The sequence below is a fragment of the Octopus sinensis genome, linkage group LG22, assembly GCF_006345805.1.
Source record: "Octopus sinensis linkage group LG22, ASM634580v1, whole genome shotgun sequence".
Classification (NCBI taxonomy): domain Eukaryota; kingdom Metazoa; phylum Mollusca; class Cephalopoda; order Octopoda; family Octopodidae; genus Octopus; species Octopus sinensis.
In genome coordinates this window covers 23,805,004-23,829,739 of record NC_043018.1, presented here as the reverse complement: position 1 = coordinate 23,829,739, position 24,736 = coordinate 23,805,004, and the positions used below count along the sequence as shown (strand labels likewise).

The 24,736-nt window shown below is 41.1% G+C and overlaps 1 protein-coding gene across 4 annotated transcripts in view; it reads left to right on the top strand.

Moving 5' to 3' along the window:
- The window catches only part of LOC115223165 (TGF-beta-activated kinase 1 and MAP3K7-binding protein 2), a 93,375-nt gene that overhangs the window by 24,565 nt on the left and 44,074 nt on the right, over positions 1–24,736 (top strand). For all 4 annotated transcript variants that reach the window (XM_029793593.2, XM_036512208.1, XM_036512209.1 and 1 more), the window contains exons 2-3: positions 7,979–8,108; positions 18,937–19,897. In XM_029793593.2, coding sequence (XP_029649453.1) covers positions 8,007–8,108; positions 18,937–19,897 — 1,063 coding nt within the window. In that variant the 5' untranslated portion in view covers positions 7,979–8,006. The remainder of the gene's footprint in view (positions 1–7,978; positions 8,109–18,936; positions 19,898–24,736) is intronic.

Genomic DNA, 24,736 nt, shown 5'->3' with positions numbered 1-24,736 from the left:
TGCTCCAGCTTGGCCACAGTCGAATGACTGAAACAAGTGAAAGAATAAAAGAATTAAATATTCATGAGATCAGAAGAGAACAAAAAGAAACAGCAATCGGACATTTATGTAGACCTTTCCATTTCATCAAAACAAATAAGTTTGCATGCGTGTATATAATGTGATGTATGTATGTATCACATACATATACCTACACACACACACACAATCATCAACTATTTCTTTATTACCCACAAGGGGCTAAACATAGAGGGGACAAACAAGGACAGACATAGGTATTAAGTCGATTACATCGACCCCAGTGCGTAACTGGTACTTAATTTATCGACCCTGAAAGGATGAAAGGCAAAGTCGACCTCGGCGGAATTTGAACTCAGAACGTAGCGGCAGACGAAATACCGCTCAGCATTTCGTCCGGCGCGCTAACGTTTCTGCCAGCTCGCCGCCTTTCCATCCTGGCATGTGTTGGACAGGTTGACTGAGGACTGGCAAGCTAGGAGTCTGCATCAGGCTCCCAATCTGATTTGGCAAGGTTTCTACAGCTGGATGCCCTTCCTAACATCAGCCACTCCAAAAGTGTAGTAGGTGCTCTTTATGTGCCACCGGCACGGGAGCCAGTCAGGTGACACTGGCATCGACCATGCTCCAATGGTGCTTTTTACGTGCCACCAACATGGGACCCAGTCCGACGGCACTGGCAAATCATATATAAAGGGACACGTTTGTTGGGTTTGATCTAATTGTTTAGAGATAGAATATGAAGCCAAAGTCAGGGAGAGGCATAGAGGTGAGGGTGTGATCCCTTAAGTAGGTATTAAGCAGGTTTCACTTGCATCTATATATCTATTTCCCTCTTTCCCTTTTTGATTCTCCATGCTTCTTTGTCTGTCCACTGACAATTTTTTTTTTGTTTTGAATTTGGATTTAAGTTATTACCGCAACACACCCACATACACTGATATACTCACACATTGGTAGATATATACTCTCAACGCCATTACCACATCGTCATCATTATTGTTTAACGTCCGTTTTCCATGCTGGCATGGGTTGGATGGTTTGACTGGGGACTGGTAAGCCAGGAGGCCGCACCAGACTCCAATCTGATCTGGCAGTGTTTTTACAGTTGGATGCCCTTTCTAATGCCAACCACTCCACTCAGGCGGCACTGACATCGGCCATGTTCAGATGATGCTTTTTACATGCCGCCAGCACAGGAGCCAGTTGGGGCGAAGGGGCATTGACTATGTTCAGACGGTGCTTTTTACATGCCACTGGCACAGGGAGCCAGTCAGGCAGCACATATTAAGATATACACATACATTGTTATATGTACTCATTCATACAAACATACACTCATATCCTAGCCTGTGTATTATTATCTAGTGGCACATAGCTATATACAAATGTAAGCTATGAAATCTGCACATATAGACACTTGTTCACAACTAGACTACCTGCGACCTGCTGGGTCGCCAATAGTTCAAGGTACCTGTAAAAAAACCTCGTTTCTTGGGAACCTGTGGTCCAATTTACATGAAACTTGTTTTATTCGATTTGCATTCGTGTTTCAATGGTGCCTTACTTTCAAAGCATTTTGTCCATTGTGTGCCTGTTTGTTGACGATTATGAATATGATGTGTCATTTCAACCGTTATTGGAAATTAAGACCGGAGCCTGGTGCAGCCTTCTGGCTTCGCAGATCCCCGGTCGACCCTCCAACCCATGCTAGCATGGAGAACGGACGTTAAACGATGATGATGATGATGTTTGTTTATATTCATTACCACATACTGGATTTCATACTTACATACAGAGGAATAAACTTGTACACATATACACCAATCCACTCCTATATATTTCAGTATACACACACACACACACACGTGTGTGTGTATATATATATATATATATATATATATATATATACACACACACACACACACACACACACACACACACACACATATATATATATATATATACATATATACAGTTTCTGAATAAGGAATCTTGTGAATTCCATTTTCTGTCTGTCATCTTGTCATATAAACTCTACATGCACAAAGGAATTCCTGAAGTAAATTCAGTGGCATATGCCTCCATACTGTTGCTGACATCTGCTTGCTGAATACTGTAGATGGGCTTTAAACGGCATACTACAAGGTGTCTGTCCAAACATAAAAATATTACTATATATATTATCAATAGTTGTGCAGAATCGGTATGCTGCTAGATGATATATAGTGGCATATGGTTACACGTCTCTGTATTTTGATTTCAAACTCCACCCAAGTCAGCTTTGCATCTATTTCTTAGTCCTAATATTGAAGACAGTGCTCCAGCATGGCCATAGTATAATGACTGAAAACATTGAATCAAATTTTTTTTTATGGATTAAGGAGGAGAAAGGCAATACCCATAAACCTTTTTTGCAGGGCTCATGATAGGAGGTGACGATTGTGATGGTGTTGAAGGAACTATAATTGCTGGCTTGCTTCAATATGAAAAAGCACTCTGTCATGATATTCAGTTCTCTTCAGCTTAAAAATCTGGTCTGGACTGAAACAAAGCAGAACTCCACCATAGGGTCCAATGCTTGTTGTTAAAACAATCAATGGGTTATTTTATTCTGTGACCATTCTGGGGTTAGGACAGTCCACCTTCAAAGCTTTTATTCAGTTATAATGACCCCAGTACTTGGGTTGTGAAGGTGCATGGCTCAGTGGTTAGTGTGTCAGGCTCACAACTATGAAGTAGTCAGTTCGATTCCTGGACCAGGCTGTGTGTTGTGTTCTTGTGCATGTGGCTCCTCTTCACTCATCTATAGAAATGAGTTGCGATGTTATTGGTGCCAGGCTGTATCAACCTTTCTCTTGGATAACATCGATGGCATAGAGAGAGAGGAGGCTGGTATACATGGGTGACTGCTTGTCTTCCATAAACAACCTTGCTTGGACTTGTGCCTCAGAGAGGAACCTTCTAGGTGCAATTCCATGGTCATTCACAACCAAAGGTGGTCTTTACCTTTACTTTGGGTGTTCATTTATATTTAGTGGGGAGTTACTTCCCCTTTTAGTGATGTAAATACTTCAAGGAGTTTAAGTAAACATGAACACCCACATGTATGAACATGTATATAATTATCTCTTATATAAAATCCGTACTGTCTGTCTGTGTGTGTGTGTCTTCTCGGGTCTCGGGCATCCTCCATCGGATTGCGCTCAAATTTGATATGTAGATACCGACGGTATCAGGGCGTGTATAAGTCTTGAAAAAATTACAAAAATCGATTCCAGGTGAGAATGCAATCGATAAAGCCGTTTTTGTCCTGCTTTTCTTCCGTCAACCTGTACATAACTGCACCTTCCATTTTTTGTTGTTTTTGTATTGTTTAAAGGCACGTTTCTTTCCTGCCAGGCTTACTGTTTAAACCATGCTTGTGTTCTCCCAGTCAACAGCCTTATCATTACTGGTACTTTAAACTCTTCGATTGCATATTTGTGTGAATAAAATCGTTTTTCTTTGGAATAGAAAAGAAAAGTCTATCTTTAATTCTTCTTTTGCTGGTGTCTCTCAAATTTAGGTTAAATCAGTGTTTTTCAAAGAGGAGGCCTATTAGACGGTCGGACAAGTTGTTTTGAGAAAATTTGGTTTAAATGTTTGACAACTCAGCACCGTCCATTGAACCGGGGAGGGTGGGGGGCATTTTGCTTGTGTATGTATATAGGGTAACCATGTGTCTCCACTACAACAAAACATCTGTTCCTGTTCCCAGTCATACCTTGACCTCTCAACACCTGGAATAAAACCACCACCTTCTATTTTGCCACCCCACTCTGTCAAGAGGCCTTTGCTTGTGAGTTAGTTGGGGGCCCTTACTAGTGCAGGTGCTGTGAAAAAACACTCACTAAGTGGTTGGCATTAAGAAGGCCAGTTGGCTGTAGAAAGCTTGCCAAAGTAGACATTGGAGCCCAATGCAGCCCTCTGACTTGTCAGATCCTGTTAAACTCAAGCCAGCAAGGAATACAGACGATAAATGATGATAATAGATACACATACGTGTGTATGTAATATATATATATATCACCGTGATCACCGTGACCGACCAGGCTATCAGATGTTGCTACACATCGCTGGTCACAATGCGCTTCGCATTGTTTTAGCCTTCAAATGACACCGCCCCGCTGGCTAAGTGAGCAGGCCAACAGAAGAAAGAGCGAGAGAAAGTTGTGGCGAAAGAGTACAGCAGGGATCGCCACCACCCCCTGCAGGGGCCTCGTGGAGCTCTAGGTGTTTTCGCTCAATAAACACTCACAACGCCCGGTCTGGGAATCGAAACCATGATCCTACGACCGCGAGTCTGCAGCCCTAACCACCGGGCCATTGCGCCTCCAATATATATATATTATTAGGTAATAAATGATATGGTATACACCTGGTAGCTTACTAGTAAAGCACGTTCACTTTCACAGTGTTTGTTGGGTACTTGATTAATGAGAGATGGAAGATACGAGAATATTTATTGATCACTACAATTGTTTCGATGCTAGATGGGGCAAAACAGTTGGAGTGATCAATAAACATTCTTGTATCTTCTGTCTCTCTCATTAATCAAATATCTATATCTATATCATCATCGTCATTTAACGTCCGCTTTCCATGCTAGCATGGGTTGGACGGTTCAACTGGGGTCTGGGAAGCCAGAAGGCTGCACCAAGCCCAGTCTGATCTGGCAGTGTTTCTACAGCTGGATGCCCTTCCTAACGCCAACCACTCCATGAGTGTAGTGGGTGCTTTTTACATGCCACCGGCACAGGTGCCAGACGAGGCTGGTAAACGGCCACGATTGGATGGTGCTTTTTACGTGCCACCGGCACGAAAGCCAGTCAGGGCGGCGCTGGCTACGCCCACGTCGGATGGTTCTCTTACGTGCCACCGGCACTGGTATCACAGCTACAAATTCCACTGATGTTGATAGATTACAATTTTGATATATATATATTATAGGTGCAGGCATGACTGTGGTAAGAAATTTGCTTCCCAACCACATAGTTCTGGGTTCAGTTCCATTGCATGGCACCTTGGGCAAGTATCTTCTACTATGGCCTCAGGCTGACCAAAGCCTTGTGAATGAATTTTGTTGACAGAAGCTAAACTAAGCCTGTTATGTGTATGTTTGTGTGTTGATGAATCGGTGAAAGAGACCGATAGAATAAATACCAGGCTTTAAAAAAGAAAAATACGTACTAGGGTCAATTCATTTGATTTTTTAAAATTCTTCAAGGTGGTGCCCCAGCAAATGAAGCAAAAGATAAAAGAAAAGATACCCACATACACCTACAAGATGTACCCCTACCAAATTTAACTCCTATGACACTGGTCAGCCAGAAACTGTGATATACACCTGTACAAGGTGCTGTCTGGCGGTATTATACTTGAATTAAGGTGGCAAGCTGGCAGAAACGTTAGCACGCCGGGCAAAATGCGTAGCCGTATTTCGTCTGCCGCTATGTTCTGAGTTCAAATTCCGCCGAGGTCGACTTTGCCCTTCATCCTTTCGGGGTCGATTAAAAAAGTACCAGTTACACACTGGGATCGATATAATCGACTTAATTCGTTTGTCTGTCCTCTCTGTGTTTAGCCCCTTGTGGGCAGTAAAGAAATAGGTATTATACTCGAATCCTCATGATTTCATAGTGAACTTCTTAATATATCACACACACACATACACTTTCTCTATCTCTCTCTCAAACACACACCTGCTTGCATGTGCATCAGTGTAATTGTTTTGTTGTCAGTCAAATAAAATACCTGTTCTACACTTGTCTATCCTCTTACTACACTATTTGTCTGCTTCTATCTGTAACTTGCTGCTTTGCACCCCAACTAGGGTGATTTGCTGTTCCTCTCATCTCGCTTCCTCTTCTGGGCCACCACAGTACCCCACTGTGGTAAGTTTTTGGTGGTGGTGGTGGTGGTAGTGGTGGTGATGTGTGGTATTGGTTTACAAACATTTCATAAACTGCCAAGGGTGTCTTTTATCATATTAAAGACAAAGTATGTGCAGCATGTGTAATATATCTGATACTGTTTGAATGACAGTGAATACTAGCTCAGTATAGAACCGAGTTAAGTGTGGTCTGTTGCATGTTTGTTGTAAATTTACAAGATACTGTAACTTTGAGAAAAACTGTTAAGAGTTTGTCATTGTTTGGCCCCAAGTTTACCTTGTTACAGCATGTTTTTGAAAATGGTTGGGTTTGTGAATGGTATCAGTAAAATAAAGAACCAGTCAGATACTGGAGTTAGTGGTGTTGACTAAATTCCTTTCCTTCAAAATTCCTGGCCTTGTGCCTAAATTAGAAACGGTTATTATTGACAAGCTGGCGGAAACATTTGAGTGTTACAAAAAAGAACAAAAATGCTGAGTAGTATTTCTTTTAGCTCTTTATGTTCTGAGTTCAACTCACACTAAGGTCAGCTTTGTCTTTCATTCTTTTTGGGGTGGACAAATTAAAGTACCAGTCAAGTACAGGAGTTGATGTGATTGAGACTAACCTCCTACCTCTAAAATTGCTGGCATTATGCCAAAATTTGAGGATGTAAACAAACCAACACCTGTTGTTAATTGGTGGTAATGAGAACCACACAAAAATCACACACATACAATTTTTTAACAAGAATGGTATTGTCAAAATCATTTTTGTTAAAAAGTAATAAATTTGTACTCTGTGGAAAGTATTGAATAAGCCTTCAGTTTAATTTCAAATTATCTTTATTGTAACTTCACTTGAGATACATTTAACCCAATAAAGGAAGTGCTCCAAACCAAGTTAGATAACACCATATATGATAATTTATTTTAATCTGTTTCAATCCGTTCGTGGCCGTTGCCAGCGCCGCCCCGACTGGCCTCCGTGCCGGTGGCACGTAAAAGCACCATCCGTTCGTGGCCGTTTGCCAGCTCCATCTGGCACCTGTGCGGGTGGCATGTAAAAAGCACCCACTACACTCGCGGAGTGGTTGGCGTTAGGAAGGGCATCCAGCCGTAGAAACACTGCCAGATCAGACTGGGCCTGATGCAGCCTTCTGGCTTCACAGACCCCAGTTGAACCGTCCAACCCATGCTAGCATGGAAAACGGACGCTAAATGATGATGATGATGATGATGTTTCAAGTGTGTATATTAGTTGTTAATGTGGTTGTTGTTATTTTGTTAAATATTTCTTTAAAATTATTTAACAAATGTAATTCTTTAGAATTACTTGCCACCAAATTTTTAGAGTTGCTTGTTGTAATTCATTTAGGTTTTGTCGTCATTTTAATGTGCACTTTTCCATAGGTTGGACAGAATTTGTTAAAGCAGATTTTCTATGGCTTGATGCTCTTGTCACTAACTTTCACTTGTCCCTAAGCAAAAAAAACATTTCCCCCATGACAGGCATGTTCTTCATCCAAGCCTGGAAACAAAGAACATTGTTTGTGTGATGGTGATGCTCACTTAGAACTATCGTGTAATCATCACCATAATTTCCATGCTGGAATGGGTTGGATGATTTGACAGGAATTGGCTAGGTCAGGGGCCGCAACAGATTCCATAATCTTGTTTTGGTTTGGTTTCTAAAGCTGGATGCTCTTCCTAACACCAACCACTCAGCAGTGTACTAGTTGCTTTTTACGTAGCACCAGCACTTTTTATATGGCACCGGCACCCACACCAGTACTTTTTACAAGGCACCTTGGTTCTGTTGTGGTGGGCTGGTTTCCTCGAGTTACAGCAAGGGTCAGCATTTTGAGATGGGCCATTCCATCTGACTCCTGCAAACACAGAAAGTGGATGTTAAATGATGAAGATATTACTATTATGGCATCCACTCAGGATGTGCTGATTTTTAATGACATGCCCAGAAAATTAAACTTTCTTTCATTCTTTGCAATCTTTTTCTATCTGTTTCTGTTTATCTTTTTTTTAAAGGGTCTCACCTTCATGAAACTGTGACAGTATGGCAGAACCTGAAAGCAACCTGAAAGTAAAACTCTTCATTTCACTTAAGAAGCAGTTTCCTCGGTTACCTGAACATGTTGTGCGGAGTGTGATGAAGCAGGTGAGACTATATTTATTTGTTACTGGGAGAAAGTGGGTGGTGTGGTAAGAAGCTTGCATAACAACCCCGTTTCTGAATTTAGTCCCACTGTGTGGCACCACGAGCAAGTGTCTTTTACTATAACCTCAGGCTAACCAAACCCTTGTGAATGGATTTGGTAGATGGAAACTGAAAGAAGCCTGTTGTGTATGTGTGTGTGTGTGTGTCTTTGTCCCCTGCCACCACTTGACAACTGGTGTTGGTGTATTTTTGACCCTGTAACTTAGTGGTTTGGCAAAAGATACTGATGTAATAAGTACCAGCCTTTAAAAGAAAAAGCACTGGAGTCCGTACATTCAACTCAAAATTCTTCAAGGAAGTGCCCTAGCATGGCTGCAATTTAATGACTGACATGAATAAAAGAGATTCCAGAAACACACACACCCTGATTTCAAACAGTTGCCCATGATCAGTCCTGTTTCTACCATGATTGTCATGTCTTTCATTAGGGTATATTGTCTGTTTTATAAAGTGTGATTTGAATGAGATTTGGCTGTTTGTCTCTAGAAAATCAAGTGATTACACAGGAGCTCCCTTATTAGTTCATGTGAAGAATGTTTGTGGTGGAGTGAATGAAGGAGAGATGGGGAAATATTTTGATATAGTTCAGTCATCAAAATGCTTCAAAATTAAATTCTTTTTATGGATGAATATAGTATTCTATTATATGTATGTATCTACGTATGTACATGTGTATATGTATGTCCCCTTGCTGGGTGGTTGGTGTTAGGAAGGTTTATCCTGCTGTAAAAACCATGGCGAAACAGACACAAGATTGGTGCAGGATTTTGTCTAGCCAGTTCCTGTCCAACCCATACCAACATGGAAGGCAGATGTTAAATGATGATAATGATATATATATGTATATTTTTGTGTGTGTATTTATATATATGTATATACATAAATGTATATGGTACAAGTTGATCTGATCAACGGAACAGCCTGCTCATGAATTTACTATGCAAGTGGCTGAGCACTCCACAGACACATGTACCCCCCAATGTAGTTCTTGGGGAGATTCAGCACAACAGAGTGTGACAAGGCTGGTCCTTTGAAATACAGGTACTTCTCATTTTTGCCAGCTGAGTGGACTGGAGCAATGTGAAATAAAGGATCTTGCTCAAGGACACAACGGGCTGCTGGGAATCGAATTCACAGCCTGACAATTGTTAGCCAAATACCCCTAACCACTAAGCCACATGCCATCATGTATGTGTGTGTGTGTGTGTGTGTGTGTGTGTGTGTGTGTGTATATATATATATATATATATATATATATATATATATATATATATGTTTATATGTATGTATGTATGTGTGTGTATATATATATATATATATATCTTGTATCTTGACTAGGCCAGCTCCACCTTGACTGGCTTCCATGCCGGTGGCATGTAAAAAGCACCAATCTGATCATGGTCGTTGCCAGCCTCGCCTCGCACGTAAAAAGCACCCACTACACTCACAGACTGGTTGGCTTTAGAAAGGGCATCCAGCTGTAGAAACACTGCCAGATCAGACTGGAGCCTGGTGCAGCCTTCTGGCTTCCCAGATCCCCGGTTGAACCGTTCAACCCATGCTAGCTTGGAGAACGGACGTTAAACGATGATGATGATGATATATATATATATATATATATATATAAGTAATACTAAGTAATTAAGGGTTTAGCAACGATTTGCCTCACCACACACCGAATTTAGAAATAGCAGTCAAAGAGTTATGGCTATTCTTTCTTAAAAGTGAGATCTCAGTAAAACCACAGCACTGTTAATAAGTTTTATGTTTTACACCATTAATTATAAGGCTGAGAGGCTTCCCATGATGGCAGTGCCCACAAAAGTTGTGAAGAATATAGGGCTGAGCATCTTCGTCCTTCATCTTAAATTACATTTATTCACCTTTGTTATGTGCACTTCTGTATTGCTTGTTATCCATGTGTTATTTGTCTTGGCCCTATTTTCTTCGCAACTTTTCTGGGCACCCCTCAGTCTTATCATTAATGGTGCAAAACTGAGTAATACCATCTGGTTGATAACTGATGTAGAATTAGGGACATTCTGTGTCTGTCTTCTGTCCATTTGTGCACTCAATATACATTGTTTTTTACGTGTTGTTTGTGCGTTTACAATACATATTTTCATTTATTATAATATGTAGGCATAGGAGTGGCTGTGTGGTAAGTAGCTTGCTTATGAATCGTCAAGCGGTAGTGGGGGACAAACACAAACAAAGACATACACACCAACATGCGCACGTGTATACACACACACATACATGACAGGCTTCTTTCAGTTTCCATCTCCCAAATCCAGTCCCATGGCTTTGGTCAGAACCATGTGGTTGGGAGGGAAAAGCTTATTTCACAGCTATGTCTATGCAAGGTGGACATTAAAACAATGATGATGGCAAATTGTATATGTCTTTGTAAATATATATAATATATTTATAGAATTGGGGAATTTCCAAGTATCATAGTTTTATTCTGAGAGTCCTTAGGATATGGAAATTTGAGAAATCTTTCTCAAACATACCCCCATCACTGTAGTTTCTCACACAATCAGCAAGTAGATCACATAGGATCACATTCTTCAGATAGCTCCCCCACAAAAACGAAAAAACCCACAATTATACCACCCACACATACATACACTACATATTCCCCTCACACTCTTCAGACAAATATATACAATTCCTGTTTCTCAAAATCTCACTATTTGAAGATTTGTGCTCTGGATGAAACTACATGCCACTGTGAGACCTTGACCATTATAATAATACCCACTACAAAATCCTGTTACTCTACAAAACATAAATGTTTTCTTACTCTAAGGTAGTTATACCAAATATACCTTTTTCTCTCATGAGTATATATATGTTTATGTAAGTGTTTTTGTGTTTCTATTTGTATGTATTTATTGTGCCTATATATATATATTTATATATATTTATATTATCATCATTGCTATTCACTTTCACTTTTCTATACTTGCATGGGTTGGATGAAATTTGTTGAGGTGGGTTTTCTATGGTTAGATACCCTTCTTGGTGCTAATCTGTATTTCCAAGGAAGGTAATATTTACACCAAATGTGTTTCCATGGAAAATTGGAGATGAAGGGCATTGCTTCAAGTAGACATGTACACATGCATGCATACATACATTCGAAGTCCATCTACCAAAGTCCCCTCACAGGGTTTTAGACAACCTGAAGCTTTTATAAAAGACACTTGCTAAGGTGCCATGCAGCATGATTGAACCCAGAACTATCTGGTTGGGATGCAAACTTCTTAGTCACACAGACATACCTATCCTCTTTGCAGTCAAGTGACTACGGCCATGCTGGAGCACCACCTCGAGGGGTTCTAGTCGAACAAATCGACCTCAGGACTTATTTTTTTCAAGCCTAGTACTTCTATCAGACTCATTTGCCAAACCATTAAGTTACGGGGATGTAAACACACTAACACTGGTTGTGAAGTGGTGATGGGGGTGGAACAAACACAGTTACATATACATACATGGCAGGCTTTTTTCAGTTTCTGTCTACCAAATCTACTCACAAGCTTTTGGTCAGCCCGAGGCTATAGTAGACAGCACTTGCTCAAGGTGCCATGCAGTGGGATTGAACCTGGAACCATGTGATTGTCATACTAATTTCATTCACAAAATATGCTTGCTTCCCAACCACATGATTCCAGGTTCAGTCTCACTGTGTGGCACTTTGGGTGTCTTCTTCTATAGCCTTGGGCTGACCAAAGCCTTGTGAGTGGATTTGGTAGATGGAAACTGAAAGATGCCCATCAAATATATATATATATATATATATGTACATATTTGTGTGTCTGTGTTTGTCCCCTCCACCACCGTTCCTTGACAACCGATGTTGGTGTGTTTATGTCCTCGTAACTTAAGAGTTCGGTAAAAGAAACTGATGGAATAAACACTAGGCTTACAAAGAATGTCCTAGGGTCAATTTCTTTGGGTAAAGGTGGTGCTCCATCATGGCCACAAAATGACTGAAACAAGTAAAAGAATAAAGGCATAAAAGAATGTGTATGTGTGTGTATATACACACACACACACATGACATATCTGTGTGTGTACATCGTCATCGTCATTTATCATCTGTTTTCCATGCTGGCAGGGGTTGAATGGTTTGACTGGGGTCTGGCAAGCCAGGAGGCTGCACCAGGCTCCAGTCTGGTCTGGCAATGTTTCTACAGCTGGATGCCCTTCCTAACACCAACCACTCTGAGAGTGTAGTGAGTGCTTTTTACGTGCCACCAGCACAGGAGCTAGTCGGGTTGAGGGTGCTGGCATCGATTATGTTTGGATGGTGGTTTTTACCTGCCACCGGCACAGGAGCCAGTCAGGGTGAGGGGGCTGGCATTGACCACGTTTGGATGGTGCTTTTTACGTGCCACCAGTCAGGCAGCACTGCTTATTGTGTGCCACCAGCATGGGTGCCAGTCAGGTGGCACTGGCATCATCCACAACTACAATTTCCATTTGATTGTGGTTTGACTTGACTTTGATGTACTTGACTCAATAGGTCTTCTCAAGCATGGCATGTCACCTGACGAAATGGGCTGGTTATGGCTGTGATCTCACTTTACTTGCCGGGTCTTCTCAGTCACAGCATATCTCCAGAGGTCTCAGTCTTTCGTCATTGCCTCTGTGAGTGCAACGTTCAAAGGTCATGCTTAACCACCTCATCCCATGTCTTCCTGAGTCTCCCTCTACCACAGGTTCCTTCCACTATTTGGGAGTGACATTTCTTCACACAGCTCTCCTCATCCATCCGCAGACCATGTTTGTGTGTGTATATATATGTATATAAATGTTTGTGTGTGTACGTTATATATATATATATATATATATATATATATATAAATGTTTGTGTGTGTAAATGTATGTATGTAAATGTTTGTGTGTCTACGTGCATGTATGTATATAAATGTTTCTATATATATATGTGTGATACAAGATATGCGTAGGTGTAAAAATGAACGTATTTTATCAGCACTCTTGTTATTTGATGTTTTCCCTGCACTAAAGGCTTAGCTTCTTTTTTTTATTTTTTTTAATTAAAATATTTTCAGACAAATTAAGCACGCTTATCTATTCAATAAGTCCTGTTTGAGAGTGTTTAACGTCCGTTAATTTCTATGTAGCCAATCATTTATGTAGGAGGATGTATATAAAATTGGGCTGTTGTGCCAATGTTATTTCCACTTTAGTTAGCACTTAATATTCCCAAACACATTATTTAAAACTGGTGGGCACAGGGAAACCCCGAAAACATTTTATTTTTACCTTTTATACTTCCTTTGGTAATTTGACATGTTTATTTGTTAACATAAATTCTTATCTTCATGTGTTCCCCCCACACAGTCATTACACTGAGTAACAAAATTTTTGCTTCATCTTTGGCCTGTAAGTGTTATTTCCTATGTGGTCTTATCTAGAAATCAAAGGAAATGACAACTATTCCCTTCAAACTTTGCTTTTGTGACCTCGATGTCAATGTTTTGCAATTGAGCTATCTTCCATTACATTTCAGATAGATTCAGTGCTGAGTTATGAAGCACAAATATCGTTATAGCTAATATTCTGCTCAATACCAGAGATTTGCTTGTCAGTTGCTTGACCTTAACCACTCAAGCATGTCCCTTAGTGGCTGACAATATTTGCATCTCTGATCATGAGCAGGAGTAGTGGGGGAACATCGTAGCCATGTGTTGAGAAGGATTTTTGGGGTTTGAATAAATATAACAAAAGCAAAGTTTGAAGGAAGTATTAGCCATTTGTCATACTTTCTTGGGGTAAGCAAAGGGGAAATAACAGTTGCTACCCAAAAATCATGTTGCACAATCATTATCATTGACATGTGGTTGTGTCTGACTGCATGCATCTTTTGTGGGTTGGTGTTTCTGTGTGTTTAGTTGTGGTTGTAACTGTTTGGTTAGATGTTTGTATGTTTATTAAGGTTATATGTTAATGTAGGGTTGATTTTTTTTTTCAGGGCTGTGGAGTCAGAAACAATTAAGGGGTAGCTAGAGTCAGTCAGTAAAACTATACCGACTCACAATGTCTTTATTCTTTAATATAAACCAGTTATAACATATGGGCCTACTCAAAGTACAAGCTTATGAATATGCTTTATGAGATATGTTGACCACAATCACTTAATTACATAAAGAGGAGTCAGTCAGAGGTACCAATAGTAGAGGAGTTGGAGTCGAAGTTTTTGGTTTCGACTCCACAGCCCTGGTTGTTTGTATGTAGTTGTGTGTGCATATGTCTGCATGTGTGGTTGTTTTTGTATGTGTAGGGGGTATTTTTGTGTGTGGCTGTGTGTGAGTGAGTGATCAGATACTCGTGTGTGTTAGTGACTGAATGGGGTTAATCATTTGTGTCTGAGTGTATGTACCTGAATGTGTGACTGTTATAGAATTATGTGAGGTGGTATAAAATAGTTCCTGGACTAGTTCTGTAGTGTGCCATCTGATGACGGCACACAGTTGCGTGTACAGTGAGAACAAGTAGTGACCTTTGTGAGGCAGTGTGCCAAGTGAAATTGCTGTATTTACTTTGCAAGTTGTGAAATTTGTGATTTTGTGATCACCTGTATGCTGTAGTCTGCAATTTGGTCATGGACAGGAACAAAGAGGCAATGTGAAATTTTGCTTTAAACTTGGGAAGTCTGCTACAGAGACACAGGGCATTCTTCAGCAAGCTTACGGTGATAAGGTTGTACACGATGTTTTGAGTGGCACAGATGCTTCAAAAGTGGAAGACCATCCTTGGAAGACGATGAGCACTGTGGAGGACCTGCCATAGGTGTCACCCTCAGAAATATGATATTGTACATTGAGAATTTGTCTGTTGGGGCTAGACCATCAATCGAGAGTTCTACAACGTTTCTAAGCACTTGAGGGAGGACATTTGGTGAAAGCAACCAGATCAGTGGAGCATGAAGAACTGGATTCTTCACCAAGCTTTCCTCACTCTTGAATTTCTCACCAAAAACAATATATCACTTCCACACCCACCCTATTTGCCATATTTAGCACCTGCAGTCTTCCATCTCTTCTCCAGGATGAAAATGCAGCTCAAAGGTTGCCATTTTAACACCATTGTCAATATCAAGAGGGAATTGCAGAAGGTCCTCTATTCGTGAGAATGCTGGGACCGGTGTATTGCGTGCAAGGTGACTGTTTCCAAGGAGATAATGTTAAAACTTTGGCCAATAAGTAATTTTTTTATTAAACATAAAACTAGTTGAGGAACCTTTTGATACCACCTTGTGTATATAATAAATGAAAAAAATATATGGTAAATAAACATACGACATTCTCTTTGGCTCTTTTACTTGTTTCAGTCATTTGACTGCGGCCATGCTGGAGCACTGCCTTTAGTCGAGCAAATCGACCCCGGGACTTATTCTTTGTAAGCCCAGTACTTATTCTATCGGTCTCTTTTGCCGAACCGCTAAGTGACGGGAACGTAAACATACCAGCATCGGTTGTCAAGCAATGCTAGGGGGACAAACACAAACACACACACACATACATGCATACATATATATATATATATATATACGAGGGGCGTTCAATAAGTAATGCCCCTGACCCACTTCTCATAGCAGTAGAGCAACGAAACTTGGCACAGTTATTAGTCTTTTTCTACCTAGGAACCACCCAGAGTTACGCATTTCTCACATCGTTTGATGCAGCTCTGAAGACTGTTTTTGTAGAAGACCCCAGCTTGGTCCTCCAACCACGACGTGACTTCAGAAATCAAGGCTGCATCATCTGGAAAACGCTTTCCTTTCAAAAACAACTTCATGGCTGGGAAGAGGTGAAAATCAGAGGGTGCAAGGGCAGGAGGGTAGGGGGATGGGAGATGAGTTCATAGCCGCACGCCTGTGCTTCTGATCTGGCGACACGCGAGTTGTGAACTGGAGAATTGTCCTGCAAGAGGAGGATGCTTTTGCTGATCTTGCCCCGCCTCTTGATTTTGATAGCTTCTCTTAATTTCCTCAAAAGTGAAGCATAATAGGCTCCTGTAATTGCGGCACCCTTTGCCAGGAAATCTGTCATCAGTACTCCGTCCTGGTCCCAGAAGACTGTGAGCATGACCTTGCCAGCAGAGGGCTGCACCCTTGCCTTCTTTGGAGGAGGTGAGTCACGGTGTGTCCACTGCATTGACTGGGCTTTGGTCTCTGGATCATAGTGATGGACCCAGGTTTCATCCTGTGTAATCAGTCTTTTGAAAAATTTTGACTCATCTTCTTGGCACATCTCCAAATTCATCCTCGAGCAATCGTCACGTTCTTGCTTCTGGAAAGATGTGAGCAACCTGGGAATCCATCTGGCAGACACCTTTTGCATATGCAAATGGTCATGAATGATAGTTTCCACAGACCCGGTACTAATCTTGACCTCATGGGCTATTTGGCGAATAGTTATGCGTCGATCTTCCAAAATGGCAGCCTCAACATGACGGACAGATGCCTCATCAATGGCAGAAGGGGGTGACCAGATCTGGGAGCTGTTTCCACAGAGTTCCGACCATGTTTGAATTCACGATGCCAGCGTTTTACAAGGTCACATGATGGGGCATCATCACCATAAGTTACTTTCATTTCATCAAAAGTCTCCCGTGGTATGCGTTCTTTCAAATACAAAAACCGGATCACTGCTCGACACTCAACAGGCTCCATTTCACACTTGACTCAGTTCAAACACCTGTAAATCAGAAACCACAATTAGTTCAGAGCTGTAATTTGCCATTTAATCTATAAAGATATAAATAATTGTACATGCAAAATTTCAGCTAGATAAAATAACTGCAAGTGGGTCAGAAGCATTACTTATTGAACGCCCCTCGTATATATATATATATATATATGGCAGGCTTCTTTCAGTTTCCATCTACCAAATCCACTCACAAGGCATTGGTCGGCCCGGGGCTATAGCAGAAGACACTTGCCCAAGATGCCACGCAGTGGGACTGAACCTGGAACCATGTGGTTGGTAAGCAAGCTACTTACCACACAGCCATTCCTGCGCCTTTTAAGAACATTATGTATACTGAGTGTAAAACTGGACGGGAGACACACACACAGAAGGTCCCTCATTCTTCATCAACCAATTGCTAATACCCAGTTATCATTAAAGGTGCAAAATTGAGTGTTAGCAATTGGTTGGTAACTGATGAAGAATTAGGGACCTTCTGTGTTTGTCTCCCGTCCAGTTTTACACTCAGTATACATAATGTCATATGTTTATTTACCATATATTTTTTTTCATTTATTAAGTAATGGAATGCAACACACACTGAATTTGTATGTATGTATATGTGTGTGTGTGTGTGTGTGTATATATATCTGTGCATGTGTATATATGTGTGTATGTATAAATGTGTATATATGTGTGTGTGTGTGTGTATATATGCATACATACGTATAAGTAAAATGGAGAGATGGGTTTGTTAGTTCTGTCTAGCCCCTGTAACATCAAGGTTAGAAACAGAAGGAAAGTCATAGCTAGTTATGGAGTTGTAAATGCTTAAATAAGTAATGTATATTGGACATAGTGTTCATCATCATCATCATCATTTAGCGTCCGCTTTCCATGCTAGCATGGGTTGGACGGTTCAACTGGGGTCTGGGAAGCCAGAAGGCTGCACCAGGCCCCGTCTGATCTGGCAATGTTTCTACGGCTGGATGCCCTTCCTAACGCCAACCACTCCGTGAGTGTAGTGGGTGCTTTCTTACGTGCCACCGGCACAGGTGCCAGACGGGGCTGGCAAACGGCCACGGTTGGATGGTGCTTTTTACGTGCCAGACGGGGCTAGCAAACGGCCACGGTTGGATGGTGCTTTTTACGTGCCACCGGCACGGAGGCCAGTCGGGGCGGCGCTGGCAACGGTCATGATCGGATGGTTCGCTTACGTGCCACCGGCACTGGTATAACAGCTGCAATTTCCATTGATGTTGATCGACTTCGATTTTGGTTCTGATTTCCACTTGCCTCAACAGGTCTTCACAAGTGGAGTTTTGTGTCCCAAGAAGGAAAGGTATTCATAAGTCGACTGGCTACATCCCAGATTACTGTCTTAAACATAATAGGTAAGGGGTTAAGAAGGTTAACTCAGTGACTGATGGGCAAGAGGGTTAGACAGTGGCAATATTATTATTATTATTATGATGATGATGATACACATACTTTTTTTCTAGAGGAAGAAGCTATTTGTAATGTTTCAATCAGAACTATTCGTGAGAGAGATGAAATGATTATAGATGTTACAATCACTACTCAGATATGTGGTGTTCCCAGCAGACAGGGAGATAGCAATTTCTTCATAATATTGGGTGGGATTAAAAGTCTGAATTTGAAATTAAGAAGTAAAGAAAAAGATGCATGTAATACATATACATATTTTGCTTGCTTATTACAATGTTCTTAAAATTCCCTAATCACTGGTATTCACGTATAGCACTATTTCATTCTATTACTTCGATTTATTCAGCATCATCAATAAACATTTCATCTTTCTCCAAAGGAGTCTACTCCAAACTATTTGACTTCCTCATAGCAAAAGTATTTGAGTGAGTTTTTTGCTGACATATAGACCGTCACAACTTTTCTCTTTGTCACACTTTGATATCCATAATTATGAGCAGGTTGGTATTCTGTATTAAAACTCACTTATGTATACAACACACACACACACATCAATATAGAACTTAATTCTTTTCTCTTTTATATTTCAGTTCAACAATGACAAGGATAAATGCCTGGAAGAGTTGAATAAGAACCCTCTTAATACTATCAGCTCTGTGAATAATAGCATGCAGAAATTGAATTTGGAAATTAAAAATACTGATGTCTCACAAGCATCGGTGACATCCAAATATAATAAAAATAGCCCTGTTACTTCACATTCACCAGAACTAAACTCAAATCAAATTGTTGATTTCGATCAATATAAGCATGTTCCAAATTCCAGTATGATTCCACATATTACCTGCAAAACATCGACCACTCCCCAACGACAGATTTCTGTTCAGCACATTCAGACTTCTGAAGTAGATCTGAACAGTTATAAATACAGCATGCCACAAATGTATTGTAACTATTCTAGCAGTCCACATAATGATAAACTACACTGGCCAACTCTACAAAAGAACGCTGACCCACTAGTTATGTCCACTCCTGTTGCTTCCAGTTCTCAGCATTCTACTCATGCTAATATTTATATCGAGGCCCACCCAAATATGAACAAAGGCCGATTACTTGAATATGATCACCAAGTTAGCATGCTGCATCCAGTAACTAGTACTTTGCACTCGCCTCAGCCGTCTCTGCATGGATCGCAGCCACCAAGTCCCTATTCTCCGCAGTCTGTTACTGGAAACCACAGTCCACGTCTGGTTGGACAGTACGTTAACTCCAAGCACTCCCCATCGACTCAAATTTCTCAGCAATTAGATTATCACCAGTTAGCTGAGTCTCCTTTCAAATATCAATTTGCTAACATGCATGGTTATGCACCTAGCGTTTCTCAACACCAACCTCCTATTGCAATAAACAGTAAAACAGCCTTACACTACAGACCAACTAAGAACACCTATGTTCATTCTGTTAACCCAAATGTGTCTGGTTTGCCATCTCAATCTGAAAACTTAGTGTACCCTATTGGAACTTCGCAAGATGATCAAGCTTACACTAAAGGTGTGTCTTTGTTTAATTTTTTTAAAACTATTTTTATTGTGATTTTTGTTTTTACAAATGCAATATTCTCATGATTGATTGTTTTTCTTCTCAAACATGATTTCATGCAATTTTTAAAATTAATATTTTCATTTTATTAAGGTATTGAGTTTACAAAGTGGAGGCGCAATGGCCCAGTGGTTAGGGCAGCGGACTCGCGGTCATAGGATCGCGGTTTCGATTCCCAGACCGGGCGTTGTGAGTGTTTATTGAGTGAAAACACCTAAAGCTCCACGAGGCTCCGGCAGGGGATGGTGGTGATCCCTGCTGTACTCTTTCACCACAACTTTCTCTCATTCTTACTTCCTGTTTCTGTTGTACCTGTATTTCAAAGGGCCAGCCTTGTCACTCTCTGTGTCACGTTGAATATCCCCGAGAACTACGTTAAGGGTACACATGTCTGTGGAGTGCTCAGCCACTTACACGTTAATTTCACGAGCAGGCTGTTCCGTTGATTCGGATCAACCGGAACCCTTGTCGTCGTAACCGACAGAGTGCTTCCATCCATGAGTTTACAAAATTGTTTGCATGCCAGGCAAGATGTTTTTGGCATTTCATCCATCCTCACATTCTCCACCAATGTTGACTTTGTCTTTCATTCTTTTGGAATCGATAAAATTAAGCACCAGGTGAACTCAGGGGTCAATGCAATCGACTTGCCCCCTTCCCTGAAATTGCTGGCCTTGTGCTTTGAAATGAATATTTTATTTTTATATTTTGGAGAGTATTTTATTCCCTTTTTCTGAATATTATAACAATTTCTAAGCCAACCTTTTATTCAGTAATCCACAGGTAGTACTTAATATGTGAAATCTGTAGTTGATCGTATGACACAACTTCTAGAATGAATTTTATTTCTATTTTTATTCTTGATTCAAGGTTATTGTAAGATATTGTTGTAACTGCTCTTTGCTCTTTAGATTATTGCTGTCCCTGGACCGTAGCCTTGCCGAAGCACCACCCTGAAGAGTTTTTAGTTGACCATGTTGATTCCATTATTTACACTTAAAATGGGGACTTGTTTCAGTAACCGTTTTGTCACATCTATATATGTTCCTACATATGCACACACACACACACACACACACACACACACATGCATACATGTGCACATGTTCATGCAGTTTTCGTTGCCCAATTTCACTTGTGTGCATTAGTCATTCCAAGGCTATTATACATGTTTGCTGAAGATGCCAGACAGTGGAACTGAACTTGAGCTCATGTGATTGCAAAGCGAACTAACTAACCAACCACTCGTCTTTGTGGTATTCCTATTAAATTGAAAGAAAACAAAAAAACTCTGTTCATAAGGTCAGTAGAAGACATGCAATAAGTGGAGCACTCTCATTATAAATCTAATTTCCACTTTTCCATGCTTGATGGGTTGAAGGGAGTTTATTAAAATGGATTTTCCATGGTCAAAGGTAATAATTTCTCATGGCCAGACATGTTCCTGCACAATATTGGAAATGAATGATGCAAAATGTCATGACAAACACACATGCATGTGTGTATGCATATAAATGCATGTATATATATGTGGAGGCGCAATGGCCCAGTGGTTAGGGCAGCAGACTCGCAGTCATAGGATCATGATTTCTATTCCCAGACCAGGCATTGTGAGTGTTTATTGAGCAATACATCTAAAGCTCCACGAGGCTCCGGCAAGGGGTGGTGGTGAACTCTGCTGTACTCTTTCACCACAGCTTTCTCTCACTCTTTCTTCTTGTTCCTGTTGTACCTGTATTTCAAAGGGCCGGTCTTGTCACACTCTGTGTCACGCTGAATCTCCCCAAGAACTACGTTAAGGGTACACATGTCTGTGGAGTGCTCAGCCACTTGCACATTAATAAATGAGCTGTGACGTCACTGGTGCCAAGCTGTATTGGCCTTTGCCTTTCTCTTGGATAACATCGGTAGCGTGGAGAGGGGAGGCTGGTATACGTGGGAGACTGCTGGCCTTCCATAAACAACCTTGCCCAGACTTGTGCCTCAGAGGGTAACTTTCTAGGTGCAATCCCATGGTCATTCATGAACAAAGGGGGTCACAACAATATATATATATATATATATATATATACACTGGCGTTAGGAAGGGCATCCAGCCGTAGAAACACTGCCAGATTTGACTGGGCCTGATGAAGCCTTCTGGCTTCACAGACCCCAGTAGACCCGTCCAACCCATGCTAGCATGGAAAACGGACGCTAAATGATGATGATGATGATGATGATATATATAGAATAAGAATAGGCTGGGCAAAGTTCAGAGAGCTCCTATCTCTGCTGGTAACAAAGAGCCTCTCTCTCAGAGAAAACGGACGCTAAGCGCTGATGATGATGATGTTGAAATTTATAGAAAAACAAAAGATGAAGACAGGTGTATGAACAACAAGCAAGTGTATTAGTATACACGATTTCACTTGACTCAACACGTCTTCTCATGCACAGCACGTTGCCCAACAGTTGAAGGAAACTCTTAAATGGACCGGTTATGTGACACTGGCACAAGCCACAGTTACAATTTCACTTGGCTTGCTGGGTCTTCTCAAGTACAGCATATCTCCAAAGGTCTCGGTTGCTTGTTATTGCCTCTGTGAGGCCCAATGTTCGAAGGTCGTGCTTCACCACCTCATCCCAGGTCTTCCTGGGTCTACCACTTACAAGTTCCCCCCCACTGTTAGGGTGTGGAACTTCTTCACACAGCTGTCCTCATCCATACGAAACACATGACGATCCCAGCACAATTGTCTCTCTTGCATACCACACCTGATGCTTCTTATGTCCAACTTTTCTCTCAGGGCACTTGCACTCTGTTGTGTATGCACACTGACATTACACATCCAAAAGAGCATACTAGTTTCGTTTCTTTCAAGCCTACGTATGTTCTGAGCAGTCACAGCCCATGTTTCACTGCTGTGTAGCATGGCTGTTTGCACACATACAGTCTACCTTTCACTCTGAGTGAAAGGCCCTTTGTTACTAACAGAGGTAGGATCTTTCTGAACTTTGCCCTGGCTATTCGTATTCTAACAGCTACGCTCTCAGTCTCTACTTCCACTACTGACTTGGTCATCTAAGTACTGGAAGCTATCAACTACTTCAAGTTTTCCCCCTGGCATGTGATGGAATCAGTTTTCTGCACATTTACTGTGTTTATTACTCCTGTGCATCTGCTGCACACAAAAACTATCATCCCAGTTAACCGTCCTTTGATATTGCTGCACCTCTTACGTGTCTGTAGCCTACACCGGATACATCTTATAGAGTTTCTACCTATGCCTTTCCTACATATTGAGTAGGGCCATCTTTCTGAAGGGATTTGTAATTTGTCTGCCTTCCTACTTACTAAGACTTTGGATTTTGCTAGATTGATTCTAAGGCCCTTCCATTCTGGACCTTGCTTCCACACCTGAAACTTATCCTCTAGTTCTGGTAGTAACATAGCTATTAGAACAAGGTCATCAGCATAGAGGAGCTCCCAGGAGCATCCTGTCTTGAATTCCATTGTTATTGCTTGGAGGACTATGATGAATAAGAGGGGGCTGAGGACTGATCCTTGATAGACCCCTACTCCTACCTGGAATGTTTCACTATACTTGTTGCCAGCCCTCACCTTACTGACAGCATCCCTGTACTTGGCTTGTACAGCTGTTACTAACCACTCATCCCTAGTTTCTGCATTGACCACCAGATAAGGGCTTGGCGACCCTATTAAAGGCTTTCTCCGTGTCAACAAAAGCCAAGTAGAAAGGTTTATCTTTGGCTAGGAATTTCTCCTACAGCTGTGTTACCAGAAATATAGCATCAGTGGTGCTTTTACATGACACAAACCCAAACTCATCTAAACTAACTGTTGCCCTAAGTTGGGCTATGACTCTCTCTCTGACTTTCATTACCTGATCCAACAATTTGATACCTCTGTAATTATTCCTATCTTATGTGTAACCTTTGTGTGTGTGTTATGAACAACAGGTATATTAGTCTGATGGTTGGGGAAAATGATAAAGGATTTTACGTATTGAGCCAAGCTCTTCAATAGAAAGGAATGAGAAAATAAGCAGAGAGAGAATAAAGAATAAACTAGTGGTCAAGCATATCATCATCATCATTGTTTAACGTCTGTTTTCCATGCTAGCATGGGTTGGATGGTCCGACCGGGGTCTAGCAAACCAGGAGGCTGCACCAGGCTCCAGTCTGTTCTGGCAGTGTTTCTACAGCTTGATGCCCTTCCTAACACCAAGCACTCTGTGAGTGTAGTGGGTGCTTTTTACGTGCCACTAGCACAAGGTTGTAAAACTGACAAAATGAGAACAGTGAGGTAAGTGTAGGAGGTGGAAAATCCAACATTTCAGATAGTTGTCCTCAAAGGACATTTAATTTCTTTCCTGTCAACTTTTCTCTGAAGGAGGACTCTGTTTTGAAACAATGGATTTTCCACTTTCCATGACAAGCTCACGGTTTTTGTTGATTTTTACAAGGCGCAGGAGTGGCTGTGTGGTAAGTAGCTTGTTTACCAACCACATGGTTCCGGGTTCAGTCCCACTGCGTGGCACCTTGGGCAAGTGTCTTCTACGGGCCGACCAAAGCCTTGTAAGTGGATTTGGTAGACGGAAACTGAAAGAAGCCCGTCATATATATATATATATATGTGTGTGTGTTTGTTTGTGTGTCTTTGTTTGTCCCATCCAACATCGCTTGAGAACTGATGCTGGCGTGTTTATGTTCCTGTCACTTAACGGTTCGGCAAAAGAGACCGATAGAATAAGTACTGGGCTTACAAAGAATAAGTCACCGGGTCGT